Source organism: Phalacrocorax carbo, chromosome 2 (assembly GCF_963921805.1).
Source record: "Phalacrocorax carbo chromosome 2, bPhaCar2.1, whole genome shotgun sequence".
NCBI classification, from domain to species: Eukaryota; Metazoa; Chordata; class Aves; order Suliformes; family Phalacrocoracidae; genus Phalacrocorax; species Phalacrocorax carbo.
In genome coordinates this window covers 133,992,957-134,014,750 of record NC_087514.1, presented here as the reverse complement: position 1 = coordinate 134,014,750, position 21,794 = coordinate 133,992,957, and the positions used below count along the sequence as shown (strand labels likewise).

Below are 21,794 nucleotides of genomic sequence, written 5' to 3'. Positions count from 1 at the left end.
TGGCACCTATGAAGAGACCAAACAAGCTGCAAAGTAGTAGGGAAGACAATCTAAAGGCAGGTGGGACCTGGGAAGGGGAGCACTTTCCTTGAGCGGAGATGCCTTAACATCTAATTCTTTTGCTATGACAATATCTATTCTTTATGAACTTGAAACAGTCTCATTAGCAGTTACTAATGTATATAATACATATTAGTATATCAGGGACTTAGAGGATATTTAAAGCCCTTTGAGACAGTAGATAAGTGAAGAGAAGCCGTATAAGGTGGAACAGTTTTTGACTCTCAAGCTTGGCCTTCCAACTAATTTTAATGAAATTTAAGTGAAAGCTTTAAATCACAGTGAAGATGTTTCCTATGTTGTAAATAGATGGGAAACTCCTTTACAGACTTAGAAAATCCTAAGATAATGAAATTAAATATTATTTTATACCATATAGATTCACAAAACAATGTAATATAATTTCTAGAGGTTTTTATGGCATAGATTGAATAATAATAAGATTCTATTCCCACTTGTCTGGGAACATGGGTATAAATCACCAAATGTTGGCAGTCATCAATAGTGCTCACATCTCAAACTCATGTTGAAGTGCTGGGCTTTACAGCACAGTCGTAGACTCACAATGTAACATGAGTGATTTTACATTAATATTTTGCTGTATATGTTCTGTTACAGATTACATCTTCCATTTTTCATGACTACATAAGCCAGTAGGCCCTACAGTTAAAGCTGCTGGCTTAACATACACACTGCTTGAACAGACCCCACACTCTGTTGTGGGTGTGCAGAATTGCCAGTGTGTTCTGACCTCAACTGTGCTTCTGTTCAGCCTTTGTTTTTCTCCTTTCTGAGCTTGCTTCACCACTTTCAATGTGTTGTGCAAAACTGCAAGCATGATGGTTCAGCTTTGCAAGATATTTCTAGCAAGAAAAAAACCCAGAAGATCTAAGTTCTCTGGTTTAGATTTCATTTTATTTGTCATCTTTTATGAACAAATTACGAAATATACTTCATTCACAAATTGGAAATATTTACAATTTCTTTACAACAAGGCATTGTTGAGGTTTTGATTTATGGCATTCTTAGAGCATTCTGTCTTTCAAAACAAAGACATTGGTGTTGTTTTCAGCACACTGTTCATTTACACTCTGAATGTGAAATGGGAGCCTTTTGGAAGAGTAGTTTGCACTTTCTTTTGATACAATCTACTGGGAAAACTGAGGCTGGATGCATTTGCAATGTGGGGAGGGGGGCTGTGCAGATGCGTTGCTGGTACCATGCCACATGGTCTGAAGCCATCGTATTACACCAGATGCTGCTAAGTGGGGGGGAGAAAAAGATTCCCCTGAGCCATCATTCCTCTGCCCTCTTCTCGTCTCTTTAGGAATTCTGTGACAGGGCTAAATGTGGTCCAGTTTAACTTTTTTTTTTTCTGGTTTTTGAGTCTTCATGAGAAGAATAGTCTTGAGAAGTCTGTTTCAAATACTATCACATTTCTGAAAAGTTATTCAGACAAAAAAAACCAAAACAGAGTAGCCAGGAAGTGAATAAATATTGTATATCCGCAAAATGTTTAGGAGACAAATTTTGACATGTTTCTAAAAGGGAAATGCAACTGTGCTGTTCTGCAGTTGTCACATTTGAGCCATAAAAGCTAAGATAGTTCCATTTTCTCAGTTCCTCGGAGTCTATTTTTTTCCTGGAGAAAATTCTAAACCCACTTCTTTCCATGGAATTTTTAAAAATCTCTTAATATACACTTCCATTATAAATCAGATGTGGGCCACCATTGCTTAGGTTGTCTGTCATTTCCTGCAACAAGAAGAGAAAACACTAATTTTATGGTCTTCGACTTTTAGTTAGCTAAGGTTGTAACAAAAATTTAACAAACTGAATTTCAAACATTCAGAAAAACTTTACATTTTTATTTGGCTCGATAAATCTCACTGTAAAAGAAATCACATTTCTTCCTACATAAATTAAGTACATTTGAAAGCTGATAGACCCATTGACACTGATTGAGTCGGACATTACTCTCAGACCACATGTACAGCATTGATGGCATCCGTGCAAGTTTTGTGATACTGTCCTTTGAAAGTGCATCAGTTCAAGCTTGTGTGGTAATCTACAAAGGAACAAGATGGTAATTAAGTCTTCATTTCCATTCAAACCTTTTTCTGTGCTGACATGCTACAAACAGATGCCATTCGATGCTAGCTGGGATAGACATTTGGGAAGTAGGTCTAGATCCAAACAGGATCTAAGTGTTTTGACTTCTTGTCTTTGGATGGGAATGGTTTTGGTTTTCCCTTAATATGCCAGGCTACAATTTTTAGCAGTTCAGCAGTTGCTACTAAAGTGGCAGATGAGTCATCCTGGAGTAAGCTGACCTGATCATGAGTCAGAATCCTAAGGTACCTAAACCAAAATTTATTTGGAGTTAGATCTTCTAATTCTCAAATTGCAATCCAAACAATAAATACTTAGCTGTCTAAGCCTGGATATGGCTACATGCATTAAGCACTTCTCTGACCTTTGAGGCCATGAGGACCACGAGCCATGTGGTGTTTATGCTCAGAACTGCCTTATTCTGAGAAGTCCTAGGCCTATTTCATACCAAATTGAATCAGGATGCAGACATGAAGTGGTCTGCTGCTTATGTCCAATCACAGATCCAAGAGAACATCCAACTATGCCCAGAGGAATGGACATACATAAACATGCTGTTTGGGCTATTCTTTTTAAAATTCAGGTAGATGAGGTAGAGGTGCCACTGTTGGGCTAGTTCTAAAATATTTGCATATGAACCAGAAGCTCTTCTCTGCATGGGAAGATTAAATTTACCTCTTCCACCTCCTAGGTCCAGTTGGCGAAAAAGTGGAAGAAAAAGGGTTTGTTTGTCCCCCTTCTTATAGAAGTTTCTATGAAAAAGTAAAGCAGGATTCATGGGGCGGGGGATGGGGGGGTGCAGGTGGAGGGAGCGAGCGAGCCTGACTCTATAGCATAGTAGCTAAGATTCGTGGTAAAGAGAATTCTGGGACCTGGTCTTTATTCCTAGTCTGACTCTTTCTCTATCTTCTTTTAATCCACAGTATTTAATTTATAAATAGTTTGGAAGTCAGAGACCAGAAATCACAGTTGCACATAAAGTAGAAGCTCTTGTGCCTCCTCTCTCAGGTGTCAGCAGCTACATTTTGAAGCTTAATTGCAAGACTTAATTGTTGCCTGCACAGTTTTTGAAAGAAGGGATGTGCCATTCCTCTCTGCTAGGTAAACTTGGGGCCATTAAGCCAACTATATTTGACAATTAATACTCCTGAATCAGTGTAAGTTTCAGAGAAAAGAAGCTATGTAAACTTACAGAATTTTGAGCATTTCCTACCACCCAGCTCTCCATTTGGCAGGTGATGGTGCTGGATGTTTTTGTGTGATGCCTTATTCTCTACATATGCTGAAGAGAGACATGGGTGCCTAACACTGAACTCAGGATCCCGGCCTGGGGGCTGCCTGCTCTGAGACAAGGCACCTATTTGTAGGTGTCTAAACCCTTTGTTGGATCTACGCTGAAGATACTGGTCAGCTGGGAAAGGTACCAAGAATACCAAAGCCATTTAATGTTTACTATCAGTCAGGCACAATTTGACAGTAATCTGTCAGAAGACTACTCATGAGCAAATGTAAGTTTCCTCTTGTCAGCTTTAGCACTTGAATCCTCTGCAGACATCAGCTCTTAGAATATAATAATTTCAGAAAATATTGAAAGTAATTTATTTTCCCCAATATTTCTATTTTCAAAAATAAAACTATTAATAAATTAAAAAAATGTTGCTGAATTCAAGAAATGAAGGAGCACACAGATTAGAAGCAGGGTGAGTCAATGGTGGCAACATCCAAATAGGAGCATTCGGATGTCTATAACTAGGGTGAATATTTTAAATACTCAACTTACTTCCAGATTGCAGCGTTCACCATGTAGAATTATGTCACCACCTGGAAGCACCATTCCTGACTCAGAGTGACATCACAGCATCAGCCAACTTTGATTAGCTGAAACTATGACTTCCTCTTAGAGGTGGCCCTTCCTGAAGTGACATAACAACATGGTAGCTCCCTAGTGTTCAGCGTACCTTGGAGGTAACTCTGGTGTCGGGGGAACCACCGGGCAGCTGGGCAGGTCGGTTATTTCAATACCCCTCAATCTCTAATATAAATATAACAATTATACAATAAATATAGTACAAACAAATGCACATGCAGTACATGTCTATATTACTGTATATCAGTATAATATACAATATAGTCTTACACATAAAACACTTTAAAGCTATTTTCTAAATCAGGGCCTAATTTAATATAAGTTCTTAGGTAACCTTCATTATTTTTTAGGGGCATGGCTCCAACTAATGTACTCAAACCTGCCAGCAGCAGGCCATCCACAGGCTATAGGTCTAAGAAGTCCCAGATCAGACCATCTACACATGCATACTTGATTCTACAACACACATGCAGGGAGTCCACCATCAGAGGGGCACATCCTACCTTCGCTGAGCATGTGCAATAGGGTTGCTCTGCACATGCATCATGGCTTTTCACCCAAGATAAGTGGGCACCTGGCAGTTCTCATTGTTAAGTGTCTAAAAGCTCAGTAGGTGAACATGTCAGGAAGGAAAGCGGTGAACTACTGCTATACATGGTCATCATTGGCCCAAATTGATAGGGTTGGTAAGTGTTTGTATTTTGAAAGTTTTTCTTCCCAGGCCATTTCTTTCTTTTTTCCTTTTTTCCCCCTCTTTCTTTTTCTCTCAAACGGGCTTCATCTTTGTCCTTGATGAGGCAAGAGACTCTTTGAAAGGCAGGATCTAGCCTACTATATGCAAGACCATGGTCATACTTGCCTACACAGCTCATCGGAATTCTGCTTCATTTTAAAATGAGGAGAATTTTATCTCTTTGTTTGATTTTATCACTGTTTTATGTTGCTGTTGTAAACTATACTATTTAACTTTTAAAAGCATGTTGCAAACATCTAAGGTGAATTCGGTCTATATTTCTACTTGGAGTCAAGAAACCAAAGAATATTGACAAGTCATTTTTACTTAATGGACAATTAACTGCTGTATCGTGTTTTGTCAGGGAATCTGAAAACATTCTACAGTCTGAATGAATTAATCCTCGTTCTGATGTTCAGAGGTCTCAGTAGATATGATACAGACTGTTGAACTTAACTATAATGCCAGCTTGCACATGGAGATTTAGATGGGCAGTCCACTTGACTTTTGTTCCTTTCTCTACTAATTTCTCAAATGAAAGGCATTGGATACAATGTCCAAATGTAAAGCACAGGGTGTCAGTGAACATTCTACTCCTCAAATATTAATTGGATCTTGAAATTCAAGGAGCTGATTTCAAGAATTCTATTGAATTAATTCTTTTGGCCCTACATGCTCAAGTTTGGGAGCTTATGTTTCAGTACCTAAACAGAGACCTAGGCACCTTGGTAAGCTTCCTTTTAACAAAGCAAGGCAATAAATTTGCTGCTGCAAATCTGACCAGTTTCATTTAGGTGTCTAAATATGTCCTTGGGTGCATAGGTTCAGTCACCTAGGTTTGTGAACTGTGGCTTTTGTGTTTAAGTAACCTACTTTATAAGCTGAGTACTTGGGAGAGGAAGAAATTGATTAAATCCTGGAAGCATGCAATGATGTGGTTACAGAAAGCATTCTGTGCTTTTTCACAGTACAATACATGATAATCCATATTAATAAGTCTTCCAATTATTTATGAAGTGCTATATTTAGCAGCTAAGCCCTTGAATAGCTATACAATGGAATTATGTTGAAAATGGATGTACTTCATTGAAATGGATGTAGTGCAGATATACAGTATCTAAAAATAGCTCCATAGAATGCAACATAATAAAGCTTACACAGAATGGCAGCGTTTCATTTCCCAGAAGCTCGTTCTCATATAAAACTGAAAACTGAATACATCTCTTGTCAATTGTAAACGTTAACAGATACAACAGCATTGTAGGAGAAGCAGAACAAATAAGGGAGGACACACAACTCACTTTTTCTGCCATTTCATGGGAGTGATGCAATGAATGTTCTCTTTCTGAGAACATTCGCCTTTGTTCATAGCTGGCTAGCCGACAAGTGAGCCATGAAGAAAGGGTGCAACCACCAATTCCAATGCATGCAAGAGACATGGAGGCAAGATGCAAAGAATAGAGAGCAGATGACTTCTTTGTCAGAGCACGAAGAAATTGAAAATTTAAGATTCCTCCAATCAGTCCACAGATGCAACAGGCAGAAAAAAGTATCATCTGTCAGGAAAGACAAGAGAGGTTATGTCACAGTAAACATTTCAGAGACAGATTCATTCATACATAAAAATGAGACTAACCATAATTCAATGTTTTGATAGCATCATAGACTGCAAAACACTGCACAGATACTAATTTTTAACTCCCTCATCTCCCACAGAGGTCCAAGAGAATACAAAACCTTCTGGTGCACAGGATTTAAGACTGGTGTTGCATATAAAATGAAGTTAGGTAGACTGAGTTGCTCATGTTAAAAGCTAGTCAATGGAAGGACTACTAGGACACAAATCTTCTGATTTCCAGTGTTTCATTCAAAACAGTAACATGACAGAATGTGTCTTAATTTTCTGTTGTGCAGTTCCTCACCACTCCTCAGGAGTGAACACCTCATGTATTTGCATTGAAACTCTCTTGCTTTGCATGCCATTTGACTGTTCAATTCTAATTTGTTCAGTCAGACAGCAGTTTGGAGGTTTTCCACAGCTTTTGTGGGGACTTCAAAAGTGTTCAAGGGGAATGTGCTGGACAAAGAAGCAAGAGAACCAACAAAGAAATATATGCTGCAGGTCTACAGAAGGTGAGTGTGGCGACTATGTGTTTGTTTGGTTGGGTTTTTTTGTTTGTTTTTAACTTGGTTAAAACGTTTCTGGGAACTTTAGAAGGACGTGAAACAGGCTGCAATTAATGAGGGATGTTTAAAGACCTTCTATCACTTCAATCACAAAGATGCCACCCTGGTTCAGGATGCCCTTGAGCCACAAATAACTCAAGGGCAAAAGACCTTATTTTGGAGACAGGGCTAAATTATTGCCTTATTCACTTCCCCTGATACTTCTGGCCTGTCAGATGTTGATCTAGATGGGTCTTTGATGTTACTCAATATGGCTTTTTATATGTACTGTGGTAGGAACAATTTATGGATTGTTACAGACCACTTCTGTATACAAGTGGGATGAGAATTTTGTTAGGAATGTGGCATTCAGGCTGTATGCTGCAGTCCACTGTGAAATGACTACTCCATAAGACCACCCGAACAGACAGCTTTTAGAAACTGGTTATGGTCCACATGCTTTAAGAAATGAGACTGTCATTGTAACAAGGTTTAGGATAACTCATAGATATTAAAAAATAATCTGAGAGAGATCCTGATTCCCTTCACGCTTATACTGGTTTTACGTGAGTTCCACCTGTATATGGCGGGCTAATCAAGCTGACAGAAAATTAAGCCAGACATTATAACTCATGATAGGATCATGTCTTTAACATAAAGTTCAGCTGTGACTTGTGTAGTAATAACTCTGTTTTGCTGCAGTCAGAAAAATTACTGTACTTCTGGTTCTTAGAAAAGGCAGGAAACATCCGCCATCGCTTTAAAACTGGTTTATTCATGATATTGATTGCAAAAAGAACTTATTAAAACAGTGAACAGCTACAGTATATAGAATCAAACTTGGTCAGCAGCCTCATTGAGGTGGCAGCCCAGTCATGCCACAACCCACAGAAATGGGTTTTTGAAAGAGAGTAGTTAGAATACAGTGAAGTTATTGGGGAACTTTTTATTGACTTGGTGTAAGTTTGTGTCAACAGGTTTTCTATCCATATTTATCTAGATAGAGGTAAATAGGGATGTGTGGCTTAAATAGGCATGACCTAAATAGGCCATTTCAGAACTGCCTTGTTTTGCTTGATTAACCCAAAGTGCTGATTGCTTTTTTTGACTGCTGACTTGCAATTTTTACTGGCTTTTTATCAGAAACACTTGGACACAGAAAGCCCCCAGTAAGGAGTTCAAGTTAGATAAGTATGCCTTTCAAATACTTATGTGTTATATATGCAGTGGAAAAACTTACAACAAGTCCGGATTTTTTTTTGGCGCACAATATTCCACATATGCCACAAAGCAGAAACTGCAAAGAAAAAAAAAACCACAATTATTTAATCATTTAAGGTCTCAAGTTTAAATCCTGCTGCGTTGCTGTAGCAGTGACCACAACAGTAGGTTAGGCAACGGTTACAGTTGTTGTCAACATTTTAATCACAAACCTTATGTTTCAGGAAGTTATAACTCAACCATAAACACACTTATCTGAGAAGAAGAAACTGGAATGAGAAGTCAGATGGAGAATGATTACTCTTAAAAAAAAAAAAAAAGATAAGAAAAAAAAATTCCTACTTTTAAGCTGCTTGGGTAAACAAACATGAAAAAAAAAAAAGCCAATATTGCAAGCAAAAGGTGCATTTTACTCTTTTTTTCTCAGAAAAGTTTAGCAAAGTAGTAGTCGGTGATCCAAATCATCTACTTTCAAGCATAGCTGAGGTACTTAGTGCCCTTTTCCTACCATGTGCACAGCTGAGGAATCATACATGGATTGTTGGCCTCAGGACAGTGGAACTCTGGGCAAGAATGCAATTCAGTCCCCTCTGTGGATGGAGGTGTAAATACGAGTACATCTTCTGGTGTGTCTACACTGAGCACGCAGGCAAATGTCTTTTAGATTCTGGATAGCCTGCTTCACAAGAGATAGCATGAAGGTATCTGTACCTTTTTTTCATGTAGTTCCCTTTCACAAACTGATCTGCTAATTCTTACATCAAGCAGTAGGCAAAACTGATTAACAAAAACAGAAACATCCCCTACTAGCTGATGTGAATAGGTGTTAATGCTTTTTAGTGACCTACATCAAAGACCAATGACATTATCTGATGTCACTTTTTCCTCCTACAAAAAAGTTTAATGAGGGAAACAGCGAACAGTCCCTGAGAGAGCAGTCATGGTAAGAACTACAGTGGTTGTATGAAAGCAATAAGGCCTTCTCCAGGTGTTTGTAATACTGTCAAAAGATTTCTTTGATACCTCATAAACCCTTTAATTAAGAAATCTGTGCTACTTATTTTTGGTAACGCTAACCCTACACTCCTATTGGGAAGTACTTTTATAGTTTTAAAACTGGATTTTTCCACATCCTTTTTGCACTGAGATGGTATTTCTAGTAAAAGGCTCTGCTTGACCTTGATTTAGGATTAAATCAGAGAACAGAACTAGCTGTGACATAAAAAGTGAAAAAAAAATCAAGCAGTTCCTATACGGAATTCAGGTTCTATTTAATATATTGTATGTACATCTCATTTACCCTCCAAAATTTTGCAGTTTCAGTGTTTCAGTTGAAGAGGTGCTTTGATACCTTTATCTCCCTCCAGCTAAAGTAGTTCATGCATATAGCTAAGCATAAGCATTGAGATGTATTTTTACTCTGAGTTAGGCCTATTGAATCAGTTCCCCACAATGAATATGGCTAAATTTTGTATATTATTTACCTCTACACTAAGCATGGGATGTGGACTTAATACCAGTCTGATTATGGAGAGGGCTGGGTCATGTAGACCATGGCACTGAATGGCTCAGGAGATACGAGGACACACAACTTGTAATTGCTACTAGAGCTAATCCATTGGAATAACAATCAAAAAACTAACAGGTAGGGCTCCCTCTGTCCTTTTCCCACAGGCAGAGGAGATTTCAGGTCAGAGCTATGGCATCTGCCTTTTAAGTTTTCACTCAGGCTTTCTGTGAAGCTTTTGAGTTTCACTCCCAATCCTGTCATTGCAGATTGCCTTCAACTGAAGGCATGCTTCAGATTTTCGTATGTAGTATTTTGTATTTCTCAACATTAATGCAGAAACCACAAAAAAAATTTTGTTGAAGACATCACTGTAATTAAGTTCTATTGAGTCAGGCTTGATAAAGCATATTAATAATATAATTTCTTTCTGTAGTGATTGAATAGGAAAAAATTGTATAAATAAAAATTTATGAGTTCTGGGAAGCTTACAGAAAGGATCTGGAAGATACCATCAAAGATAGTTTCAGCTTGTAACAAGTGTACGTTAACTAGTTTAAAAAGCTGGCGTTTTGCTAATTTACCTTCAAAGCCAAAAGAATAGGTCACCCATTTTGCTCCTGTTAGAGTCAATGGATTTTTTACCATTGATTTCAGTCAAAGACTTTCTAGTTCCATTGTACAGTCTTTGCTAGCCATAAGGAAATGTAATGAACAAGTTATATTAGCCTTGCATATGACCAAAGTAGCAACAAGCAAATTACAGATTCATCCCACATTAGAATGCACCAATTTGGGCAGTTCTGCTAGTCTTTACTGTTTTTCAGGGACAGGGCACACACCTTTGCAAACCACCTTTATGTAGTGCCATATATACATATATTACCTAAGATATTTCCCAGCTGAAATCCAAAGCATAGTGAATGAGCTAATCTGCGACCCCTAACGTACTGACTTCTCAAAAACAAGGGATGACTACTGTATTCCATAGTTGTTAAAGTATCTGAGGGACTACTTGGGTATACATAGAAACTGGGGGATGAGAGGCTGGAGAGGAGCCCCATGGAAAGAGATCTGGGGTCTGACTTGACGGCAAGTTGAATATGAGTCAACAGTGTGCCCTGGCAGCCAAAAAGGCCAACCATGTCCTGGGGTCACTTGGCTTGTTCAGCTTGGAGAAGAGAAGGCTGAGGGGTGCCCCCATTGCAGTGCACAACTTCCTCAAGGTAGGCGGCAGAGGTGCTGATCTCTCTCTGGTGACCAGTGATAGGACACATGGAAATGGAATGAAGCTGCACCAGGAGGAGTTCAGACTGGACATTAGGAGAAAGTTCTTCACTGAGAGGTTGATTGGTCACTGGAACAGACTCCCCAGGGAAGTGGTGATGGCACCAAGGCTGTCAGAGTTCAAGGAGCGTCTGGACGATGCTCTTCGACATATGTTTTAGTGTTAGGTAGCCTGCAAGGAGCAGTGAGTTGGACTTGATGATCCTTATGGGTCCCTTCCAACTTGAGACATTCTATGATTTTATGATAATATTTTATTGTGTCAGGGTCTATATGTATACTCTGTATGTATTTTCTCTTTGTGTACGTCTACAATATTTGTATATATAAACAAGGAATAAGGTGTCATGTAGTTAAAAACTCAACAGTGAACTCAGAGGAGTTGGGTATTCCTGGTTCTTCCAGATTTTTCTGTGTGAGCTTGGGAAGGTCATGCCAAAGTTTTATAATCCGTATGACCACAAGACAAACAAGTTGTGAAACTGGATGCAGTAGTGTGCCTGAACTTATTAAAAACCTTGGAAGAAAAGCACTTGGGCAGTAGCAAAGGATTAATATGATTTAGGGTTTTTTAGATGATGGTGTGTTATATTCACAGAGAAAAGCCTTGCCCAAAAACCCAGTATGGTTATTAATTTATGACAGCAGGTATTTTGCTATTAAAATCAATGGTTGAATTTGAGCCACAGTGTCAAGCAGTTAAACCTCACACAAAGCTTTGAAAATGTTTAGCCAAGTGTATCCCTCTCTTCTGAGGCTGCAGAGGAGTCTGTTTCACTAGAAGTGGTAGAAACCTGCTTTACAGAGAATATTAGAGATACCTGGGGCACAGGAACACTGCTCATGCAGAGTTGCCTTAGCCAGGATTCTGAATGTAAAGACCTCTAGAAAGGTTAGGAAGTCAGTAGGACATTATGTGGTTGACTGTAATCATTGCTTTTTGATAGATCAGCTAGGAATTCAGGAATTCTTTTGTTGGTTCTATAGTAATTTCCTGTAAATTTTTTCATGTTGCAGAGTTGTGGTCAGCAGTAGTTAAAAGTAGATGGGAGAAACTGCACTAGTTCTTTGTACCAGGAAAAGAATGAGAGTATGAATGAGACTCAAAAGGAATTTCTTACGTTTGTTCCTGTTTATCTTTTAATTTTGAGCTCTTCTATTTTATAATACTGCCAACTGAAATACAGCCACCAGAGGCTTTGCTGTCTTGCCACTCTCTGTTCTTGGCTATCCTGAAGGACTTCGTCTTCATGTCAATATGTCATACCATTTAAACTTGACTTGTAACTGTTGACCTGCTCTGGACTACAGTTTACCCATGGCTAACTAACACTGTCTTGGTGAGGACTTGCTCCTTTCTACAGGATCATTGATTATCCTCAGTCAATTTTTAGCAACCTCTTGGGCTCTTTAAATGTAGTTGCATCTTCTAACCATGTCAAACCTGAAGTAAGTTGAGGCAAACACACTTACATTGAAAATAAGTAAATCAGGAGTGAAAAATAAATATATCACTGAAGACAAGTTCCTTATAAATAATGATCAGTTTTGTTGAAGTGTTCACAACTCATGCTGAGAATAAGGCTAAAATATTTCGTGAAAGATGAACTAAATTAATAAGCCCTCCAAAATGCTTTGGGAGCCAGAGAGGGACCTTCAGCTGGTCTTGAAGCAGATGTTTCACTGTTGGACTTTCATTTTAATTAATATTCATTAGAAAAATCACAAAAGGCTAAAAGATCCAAAACCTGACTTTAAATCCTCCATAAACCACTATTAGCAACCAATTCCCATTATTTCTGGGGTTGCTTTTTGTTGCAGACTTATTCATATCTCTGATGATACGTGGTATTTTTTGTCAGGACTAGCAGAGGAGGCAGGGCTTGAATGTGTCATAAAATAATAGATAGGGGCAGAACCACTCTTGGGTGATGGGTAAAAAAATCCAAAGAAAGACACCACAAAGCACAAAAGTTACTTAGAGACTCAGTAGGCTGTGAGTGCCTCAGTCCCCCTTTCAGTGAAGATTTGCCAGGGACCTAGCAGAGTCAGAGTGATTGCAAGGTGATGCAGGGGTGTCTAATTGTCCGGCTTTTGCCATTCACACTGCAGCTGTGCCTCCTTATATTCAATATGCATATCTGAAAATCTCTCTTTTGTTCTGTTGAACTTTAGAATAAAGAACTAAGGACCTCCCAGAAAAAAGAGAATGTTTATTTTGAGCCTACTTTAATTTACTTTATATTAAATATGGGCTTGAAATAAAACCTCAGATCCAAACACCCAGAAGTTTCAGTAAGAAGCCTGAAATCTCAATTTAGATTCAAGTTCTGTGGTTTGGATCCGTTCCTATTTCATATTTTCTGGAACAAAAGACTTGGCCTCATTCACTTTCTCCTGGAAAAAGGGCTTTTCTTACTGGTAGTCTGAAAAAGAAAGATTCATTTTTAGTTATATCTGCAGAGAGCCAAAGATTTGTTGGTTTCCATCATGCAGAAGAAAATGAACTATTTTTATTTTGTATATTGAATCTAAGAAACCTTTCTTTATTCTGTTTTGAGGCAGCAAAAGCAGTGGTGAATCTAATACCCTTGAGAAAATGAAAATTGTCTATGGAAAATCTGCAGAGACACTGAAGAAAATAGTAGAGAAAACCTGTTGAATATAAGGACTGCTTGAGCCCTGGTTAACATTCATGACAAAGAAGAAGCCCAAACTGTATACACTGTGTGGAAAGCCCTCCAGTGTTCTGGGTCGTCCATATGTACCTGATGAACTAGAGGAAGGGAAATTATTCCAAATTTGAAGATAACACAGTGGAAATTCAGGCATATCATACCTACTCAAATAACCTCCCACTTGGAAGAACAGACCATCAAGACAGAATCAACAGCTTCACTTCTATCTACTCTTGTCAGGGGGTGAACAAAAAAATCTGCATTTTACACTAAAACTGTATAAACATGTGACTGCTATGAGAGTATCCAGGAATTTGAAATCAGTAATGTCTAGAAAGGACCATTCTATTTAATAATCTTGTTGCTTTTACTCCATCCAGTTGAGAAAAAAGCTGAAATCCCTAATGGATGAACTGAGCAGGGAAGGTACCTCTAATTGTAAGTCTTCTTTGAAGCAGTATTTCAGAACAACAATTAATTTTTCTTAGTGCAGGCATAAAAGGCACAGAATCCACCAGTGAAAACAAAAGCGTCAAACTAGAGAAAAATGACAATGGGCAAAAAGAGGAAGCCTAGGTAGTAGGTTTGTCTGTTACCTCCATGGAGAAACACAATAATCTTTGCAAAGGGGGGTGGAAACTTCCAATGGCATTGTTGTCCCATGCAAAGGGTCATGCGGACAGGGATGTTTAGCTGTCTGCAAACCATCCAGATCCAGAACCAGAAGTAACAGCATTGCCACAACCCAACCCTGTGTCCCACTAAGTCTGTCATACTGAGAGGGGAGCTCTGCTATGTGAGGTGAGGTATAGTGTTAAAACATGTCTAATCTGAGCTCATACCTTGACTTGGCAGTGTGCTATTAGGTCATATCAGCTCAGGTGGTGCTACAATTCCCACTGACTCAAGCCATATTCAGGAAGTTTAAATTCCATCCCAGGCCCTGTGATAGTGCTTCTGTTCATCTGGTTCTAGGCCTGCAGAGATGCTTTAAAAATGGGAAACGGTTTTTAGAAACACTCAAGGGAATTTAGAAGTGGGTCTCTGAACCGGAAAGGCTACTTGCCATCAGAGATTCAAAAAACCTGTGATCATCTGGAATAAAAACCAAATTCTGAGCACTAAATGATACTACTTATTTACTTGTTTAGGGCCTCTTAGAATAAAAAATAGTAAATAATGCTTTTTGTTGTTTTTGTGTCAAATATTTACCTTAGAGTATGTCTGCTTGCATCTTAAAAAGTAATACATTAAAGATTATTCCCTGCAGATAAACGGAAGTCTTACCTCAGCAAAACATTTAAGCATATGCTTAAGTCAGTCTACATTCAACAGGTCCTCTTAAATACAACCCAGGGACTACAAGTCCCCTTGGACAGACTCTTTTCCAGGTTGGTTTGTGCTTCTGGAGTGTCTGAATGATAAAGAAAACCAGCTGAAAGACTTCTCAGCTGGAGAGAATTGTCCTGGTTCCAGGCAAGGCAAGAAGCTCCCACTGTTGGTACATCCTCCCTCATCCATAGGTACAGAACTCTTTCCAGCTTCCACTAAGCTCACTGACAGTGCTGTGATTCATTTCATCAGGAGCAGGAGCCAGCCAGAAATATGGTCAGTTTGATGAAAATGCAATGCACATGTTTAAATAAAGTAGGATCACATCTGCATTTTGTCTGCATGCTAAACAATAATGTGAATTTCTTAGTGTTCTTTGGAAAAAAAAATAGTTTGACTGTTCTTTCCAAAGGAAACTTGGCAGCAGAAAAAACTAGATGCAAAATTTGATGTTTTAAAATTTTAGGCCACCAACATTGATTTAACAGTCTAAAATGATGTTCTTGCTCTGGGAGAGTTCCATACTGACCAAACCTTTTTGTTTTCCTTCAAAACATGTATAAAAAAAAATAAGCCATTGAAATAAAATTTTTCAAGTGCCAATTTGGAGCAAATTTCTGTAGCCAAATTATAAATGCAGATTTGTAATGGGCAGGCAGACTTCCACTGTGCTAAAATCACAAATCATGGGAACAATAACACTGCCCCTACAGACAGACCAACCCAACAACATCCAGAGAATGCATATCTCTCAAATACATTTAGATATTAGTCTTTATAAGGGAAGAACCTATTACTCTTGAAGGGCATAGCCATAAGTGAATCATCAGGTATCTCTCCTGCGAATGAAGATAGATGGCATATTGATTGAAGATGTGGCTTTTGTATCTCATTCTTTCTCTGTGAGAAAATCTCATTTATAGCAAGAATTTATTCACCATTGCAGAATAAGTAAGAATTAGAGCCATATAGATATGTGCAGGTGCGGATATATAGTCGCTCATCATAGCGATAGTGATGCAACCAATACATTCTAAATATAGATGGGAAAGTATGTGACCATTTAAAAACTACCTGTGAATACTTTTTGAAAGATTATGTTCGGGTTTTTCTTGTTTGTGCAAAAGCTTTCGCTATCAATGCTGTCATTCTTGCTGCGCTAGAGTTAGTGGTTCAGCATGCCCGTTCGTTTGATCATTTCTATAGTACATCATATAACTGACTTGGAATGGTGGATTTCAGAAATACACCTCAATTTCTGCAAAAAAAGAAATCTGGGAGACACTGCGTACAGCCTGTGGAGTAGATTATACCAACACAATCATAACAAACAGAGTGAAAATCCAGAAAACAACAACACATTCACCTGAGGTCATATGGGACTGGTTTTTTGGTTTGGTTAGGCTTGGTTTGGCTTGGCTTGGTTTGGTTTGATTTGGTTTCAATTCAGCAGCTGTGGCTTATTTTAAAAAGAACAGCTTGGGTATGATGTAAAATAAATTGGACAGTGTTCTCCACATGCTCCAGAAAAATTGAGAAGTCAGTCACACCTTCAGTTGGTTTCTTTTGGCTACTTTTTAAACAACTCTTACTGTTTTAATCCAGCTAACTCCAACGAGAACAACAAATTTAGAAACAGTTTTCCCATTTCCATGCATTTTTGATGTAGACATTGTCTAGGGTTTCAATTTCTTAATTTTTGTCTACTCCACTTTCCCTGGCTTGCTTATACATAATGCTGGGCATGCAATGCCCATGCTTAACTTCCCTTGTATCTCTAATCCTATAGGTGGGATTCACATGCTTAAAGTTAGGTCCATTAGTACATTATCTGGCTCAAAGGAGCCAGTGAACAATAAGAACAATTCATCTAATAAGAAAGCTAACGGGCGTCAAATGCAAAGCATCATAGGGAGGCAAGTGTAGGAGACAGAATGTGCATGATTTTAAGATGCCCAAATTTTAGGAATTCAGGTTAAGGTTTCCATGGTGATGCTATCTTCATCTACTTCCTTATGAACTTGGGCCTCTGCTGAGTTCCACCCACATAAGTAAAGGATAGAACAGGGTCAAAAGTTTTCTGTATATTTCCAGGGAAATTACAACAGAAGACATGACACTGTTCAACTTAACTCAAGTGTTTTGCATCCTAACATGTTAAAGTATTAGTTTTTCCTTTCACATCCCTTTCTTTCCCTTATTGTTCATTTCTCAAAGGAAAACCTTGATTCAAGAATGTGAATTGGAAAAAAATAACATTTTATGCAAGACATATTCTTTAATACAGGCAACATGAGCTGAGTGTAAGATCCAGTGAGCGGAAAGGCAGTTTATGCCATTTCTGCAGCAGGACAGTTCCAAGGACTGTGCAAACAAACCTTTCTCCAGTTGTTTTGATTTGGACCTAGTTACCCATGGACCTAAGCACTCCTGGAGAACAGTAGGTCTCTGGCACCTTTCTTGTCCTGTCTCACCTGCTAGTCGTCTAGTCAGAAGAACACAACCGAACGGATAATTTGAACTGCTGGGGTGGTAGAAAGAGGGTGTCATGATGGTGACATTTTAGACCAAAGATCTTCAGTTCAAAGCAAAGTAACTAAGCCTTCATAACCATGTCACCCCACTCTGCACACCGCTGTGATTTTCCATTTCCTCTACTACATGGAACATAAACTGCTTGCTTCCACTTTACAGTTTCTTTTGGCCTCTCTCTCCTACCCAAACCTGCAGTTGTTTGCTCAGTTGCTAGCAGTTGATGCCTGCCTCTGCTGGCTCTGCTTGTGGGCATCCTTTACCCACAAGTGTCTTTGGGTTCCCTTCCATGCCTCTACGCTCACATGTGGGGATATTTTCCTATAAACAGCTGCAAAATCATTTCATTGTCCTCTGTCTTATTCCTCTCTAAAACGCTACCTATGAACAGCTTGAAATCAGCCAGGCTGCTGGTGTGTTAATGCAACCACCTGTTATACCGATCAATTTTGGTTTGTTGTTTCTTTGTACTGCCTTACATGCTTTTATCCTTCATCTGTCTCTTGCTTTAATTGTAAGGTCCTTGGGCCAATGTCTAATGTAATAGGATTTTAATCTATGGCTGGTACAAACTCTGGGGTAACCGAAACCATAAAAATGAACGAGGCAGTTGTGCAGGAAATGTGCATCGTCATGAAATGGTATCAGCTATGATAGCGTTGTCACAAAATGCAATCACTGCATAAAATACTGATCTCACTGACTGGTCAAAACTCTTTGACTTCAGTGAGACCCAGGATATTGCCCTCTGTCATTAAATCTTCAGATAGACACATGGTTTTGAGTCATCTTTCTTCATCAGCAATGATCAGAAACCTCCCTCCTTGAAGTGATTTTGATCATATCATTACCTGTTGGCCACTGTCTTGTCTTATCTGGTCTTCATTCTCATTTCTCACCTACCTCTTCTGCAGTGCAGAATTATGTGTGTGTTTATATACTGCCAAAAAATATTTATGACTGCTGTCAATAATTAATAAATATTGACAGTGAGAATATTACATGAAGAGCTCAGACAGAATGAATCTATAAATTACAGGAGGTTACGCTGATGAATAACCAAGAGTGTTTTGCATTTGTCATCTCATCTCAAGCAAAACAAGCAATCCTTTCAGAAATACTGCTGTACAATCCAAGCTGGCCAAAACCAGCTTTGGGGTTCAAAAATGCCCACTCATGTTTAGGCTGAATATTCAATATTACCTATTCTTAGTTTCATAAATATAAATAACCATTTGGAGGAAAATTCTTCCTAGAAACATGCACATCTCAAACTGAAAAAATAGGAAAGGTTTCTGAGAAGTGAGAAATGCTCTGTGATATGAACATGCTGCTTCTATTAACCCATCATTGGTATTTGATTTTTTTGTTATTTTACAAGAAGCTTAGGGTTCCCAGATCATGAGAACATATCTTTCCTTTTCCTTCCCATTTCCTCTTCATTTTTTCCTCCAAAAGCTCAGAACTCAGCTGACATACCCTTGAGATTATTTTAAAACACCTTTTGACAGTCTTGTCATAAGGAACAGGGCTGTTCTTTTTTTTTAAAAGCAAAACTCACGGTCAATTTAAAGACTGTAAGCTATGGCCCATGTTCCACTCGAGGCATCAGGCTTTCCCAGGTGTGAGAATGGGTTCACGGAAAGTTCAGTTGTTCACAGCAAAATTGAAAAATGAAAAGGAGCGAGAAAGAAGGGGTCTCCCCCCCCCCCCAACACACACAAACATCTCTCCCCCCCCGTGCCCCCGCCCCTTGCCCCACGAGTATGCAGACTGTACCCCATGCACATTAGAAATGGACCCGGCGAGGCTCTCGGCGCAGCATGCACACGCGGAAGGGAAGGGAAGGGAAGGGAGGGGGATGCCTTCGCACGGTCTGATCATCACCATAAAGAGTTAAAGAGAGAGTGAAATGGCTAACGTACACACACCCCGCTCCATACCGGAGAAGAGTCTCCCAGCTGAGGTTTATGCTCTGTGAGGACCAGGCTGAAACTGACCGCCCCCACGGCCACGCTGGACACCCCTAACCCTATCTCCAACACGGAGAGCACCAGGAGGCTCCCGATGATCTGGCTGCTGGTGCACATCCTCCCTCGGTCATCCTTCCTTCCCGATCAGCCGGGGAAACCGCGCATCCTCCTCCTCCTCCTCCGGCGCTCCCGCGGCCCTAAGTCGCCCCCAAACTTTTCTTCCTTCGCCGGCAGCCGGGGCGGAGCGGCGCATCCGCGGCCGGCGGGCGCTGCCGAGGGGCGGCCCCGGCGCCGCCGGGCCCCGCGCAGCGCCGCGCAGCGCCGCGCAGCGCCGCGCAAGGAGGCCGGCCTCGAGCGCGGCCCCGGCGCGGCGGAGCTCTCCAAGGTGCCGGCGCGGCGGCGGGGACGGGGCGCCGCGGCCGGCCGGCCGGGAGCGCGGCCGTCGGTATGCAGCACCACGCTCCTCAGGGGCTGCGCCTCCTCCGGAAAAGTCGACCTTGTCTCATCGCCTCCTGCGCTCTCATTGAAATGACCTCACTGGGGTGGTGGTTGGGTTTTGGGTTTTTTTTCCCCCCTCTCTTATTTCTCTCCCCCCGCTCTCTTCCCCGGTTGGGGGTGGGGGGAGCGGAGTGCGGCGAGCCCACCCCGGCTATATTTATGTATGAATCTAGACCCAATGCACAGGCGAGGCGCTACGGCAGCCCCGCCCCAGGGCCACAAGGCACGGCACCTTCCTGCCGTCCTCCCCCGCCGGCAGCCCGGCTCGCACACCTCCTCCGTCCCGCGCCCGGCCGGGCTGGCGGCAGGACGCCGGGAGCCGCGGCGATGCAGCTGCAGGCTGCCGCCGCACAGCCCTTCCTTAAAATAGGTGAGTCCCCTTGGTGGGGTGTGCGCAGGCCTCCCTCCTCCCAGGTGCTGCTGTCAAAATTCAGGAGGAAGTCCGTCTTCCTCTTGCATTGGTATAAGAGCTCGAGTCTGTCATGTCTCGCCACTGCAAAACTCTCTGGTCTCTTCCAAAACACTATTGCTGAAATAGGCAACTGCTGTAGCCGTTCTTGTCACTCTGACAACGGCTGGAACTATGTCGGTCCTAAGGCAAACGAGCAACAAAGCAAAATATAACAAGAGATCCAGAGCTGCTACTTGAGCCACACTGGATTGCCTGGTACCAGTCTTTATTGCTGTGGCTCGGATACAGGGAATGCTTTGCCACTCTGCAGTTTTACAATCCAGATGTGCTGCACAACATGGCAACACACAAACATTCAATGTAGCACCTCAGCTCTCCTAAATATGGACAACCAAGCTACAAACAGTTACCTTAACAGCAGGGCAAAAGCGCTCCTTCAACAATTATATCCCCAAAATCTAGATCATGATCCAAAACATCAGTGTCCTGCAGGATTTAGCTAGTTTTCTGTATATAGATTCTATTTTGTTCATTATTCTAAACGTAACATATACGGAATTTTTCCTTGTATGCAAAGATCTAGAATTCTTAACCTAAGTAGAAATCCTACAGTCAGGCGTCAGAATCCAGAAGGGCTGTCTAGACTTATCCATTATTTTGACAGTACAAGTTGGAGGCAAGGGCATAAGATTAGCAAAATCCTGACTGAACTTATTTTGGGGGCTCCTAAAGCTCTGTGTTGTGTTTTGAGAAGACAGCCACTGAACCACTGCAATGGAGGGAGACAGGATGCTAGAGTGCAAAAGAACAAGCTATACACAGGTATTACATACACTTGAGAAGATTAGAACCACCATTGCAGCCCAGAGTTTACATCTCATTTGTAGAAATCTTGCACACTTAATTGCTGTGAGTGAAGCTAGACTGGCATCAAAATTTGTCACTGTTTATGTTTTTTATGTATCCAAGAGTGAGAGAAGGGGGTCCTTGGATAGGGTCTTAATGCTTTCTAGTTTAAAACTTCAGCTGTTTCATATTTTCTCACACTTTTCCTAGTTCACAGAAGCAGAACAGGTGAGTGCATCTGAAGGAAAGCTGCGTTATAGTTAAAGCTGAATTGTCCCCTTTTCATCTCTTATGTTTTAAATGGTACCTGACATCTCTTATCATTAAAAATCAAGGCACAGCATAAAAGTTCCTAAGCTACTATATTTATGTAGGAGGATGGAAAAAGCACAGATTTTCAAGTACCCACATGGGTGTAGGAAGGTGTTTCTGCAATGACAGTATCCTTATTATGTCAGATTGTTATAAACGTTAAAGTGTGCTAAGATGCAATGATTTTACTGCTCAGAGTGTATTTTACCAGGACTATAAAAACCAGTGGTGATAAGAGGGAAATTGCATAATGACAAA

The 21,794-nt window shown here is 40.4% G+C and overlaps 1 protein-coding gene across 4 annotated transcripts; it reads right to left on the bottom strand.

Moving 5' to 3' along the window:
- Window positions 1-962: 962 nt before the first annotated feature.
- TMEM196 (transmembrane protein 196) lies at window positions 963-19,958 on the bottom strand. Of its 4 annotated transcripts, none has more exons than XM_064444473.1 (5): window positions 19,421-19,958; window positions 8,179-8,235; window positions 6,074-6,328; window positions 4,131-4,204; window positions 963-1,815 (listed from the first exon to the last, which is right to left on the bottom strand). In XM_064444473.1, exons 1-5 carry the CDS (start codon window positions 19,583-19,585, stop codon window positions 1,809-1,811), a joined length of 558 nt encoding a protein of 185 aa, XP_064300543.1. In that variant the 5' UTR covers window positions 19,586-19,958; the 3' UTR covers window positions 963-1,808. The 4 variants fall into 4 exon arrangements, with proteins under 4 accessions (XP_064300543.1, XP_064300544.1, XP_064300545.1 ...); XM_064444474.1 differs by having other exon boundaries at window positions 19,439-19,958; XM_064444475.1 differs by lacking the exon at window positions 4,131-4,204.
- Between the last annotated feature and the right edge of the window lie 1,836 nt (window positions 19,959-21,794).

What these genes read in the sequence shown, in the direction of transcription:
- TMEM196 (XM_064444473.1), bottom strand. Translation starts at nt 19,585, where the DNA reads ATGTGCACCAGCAGCCAGATCATCGGGAGCCTCCTGGTGCTCTCCGTG. An exon ending in AAAAAAAATCCGGACTTGTT is followed by an intron (nt 6,329 to 8,178) that starts GTAAGTTTTTCC and finishes CTTTCCTGACAG; the next exon opens with ATGATACTTTTTTCTGCCTG. An exon ending in CCCATGAAATGGCAGAAAAA is followed by an intron (nt 4,205 to 6,073) that starts GTGAGTTGTGTG and finishes TATTTATATTAG; the next exon opens with AGATTGAGGGGTATTGAAAT.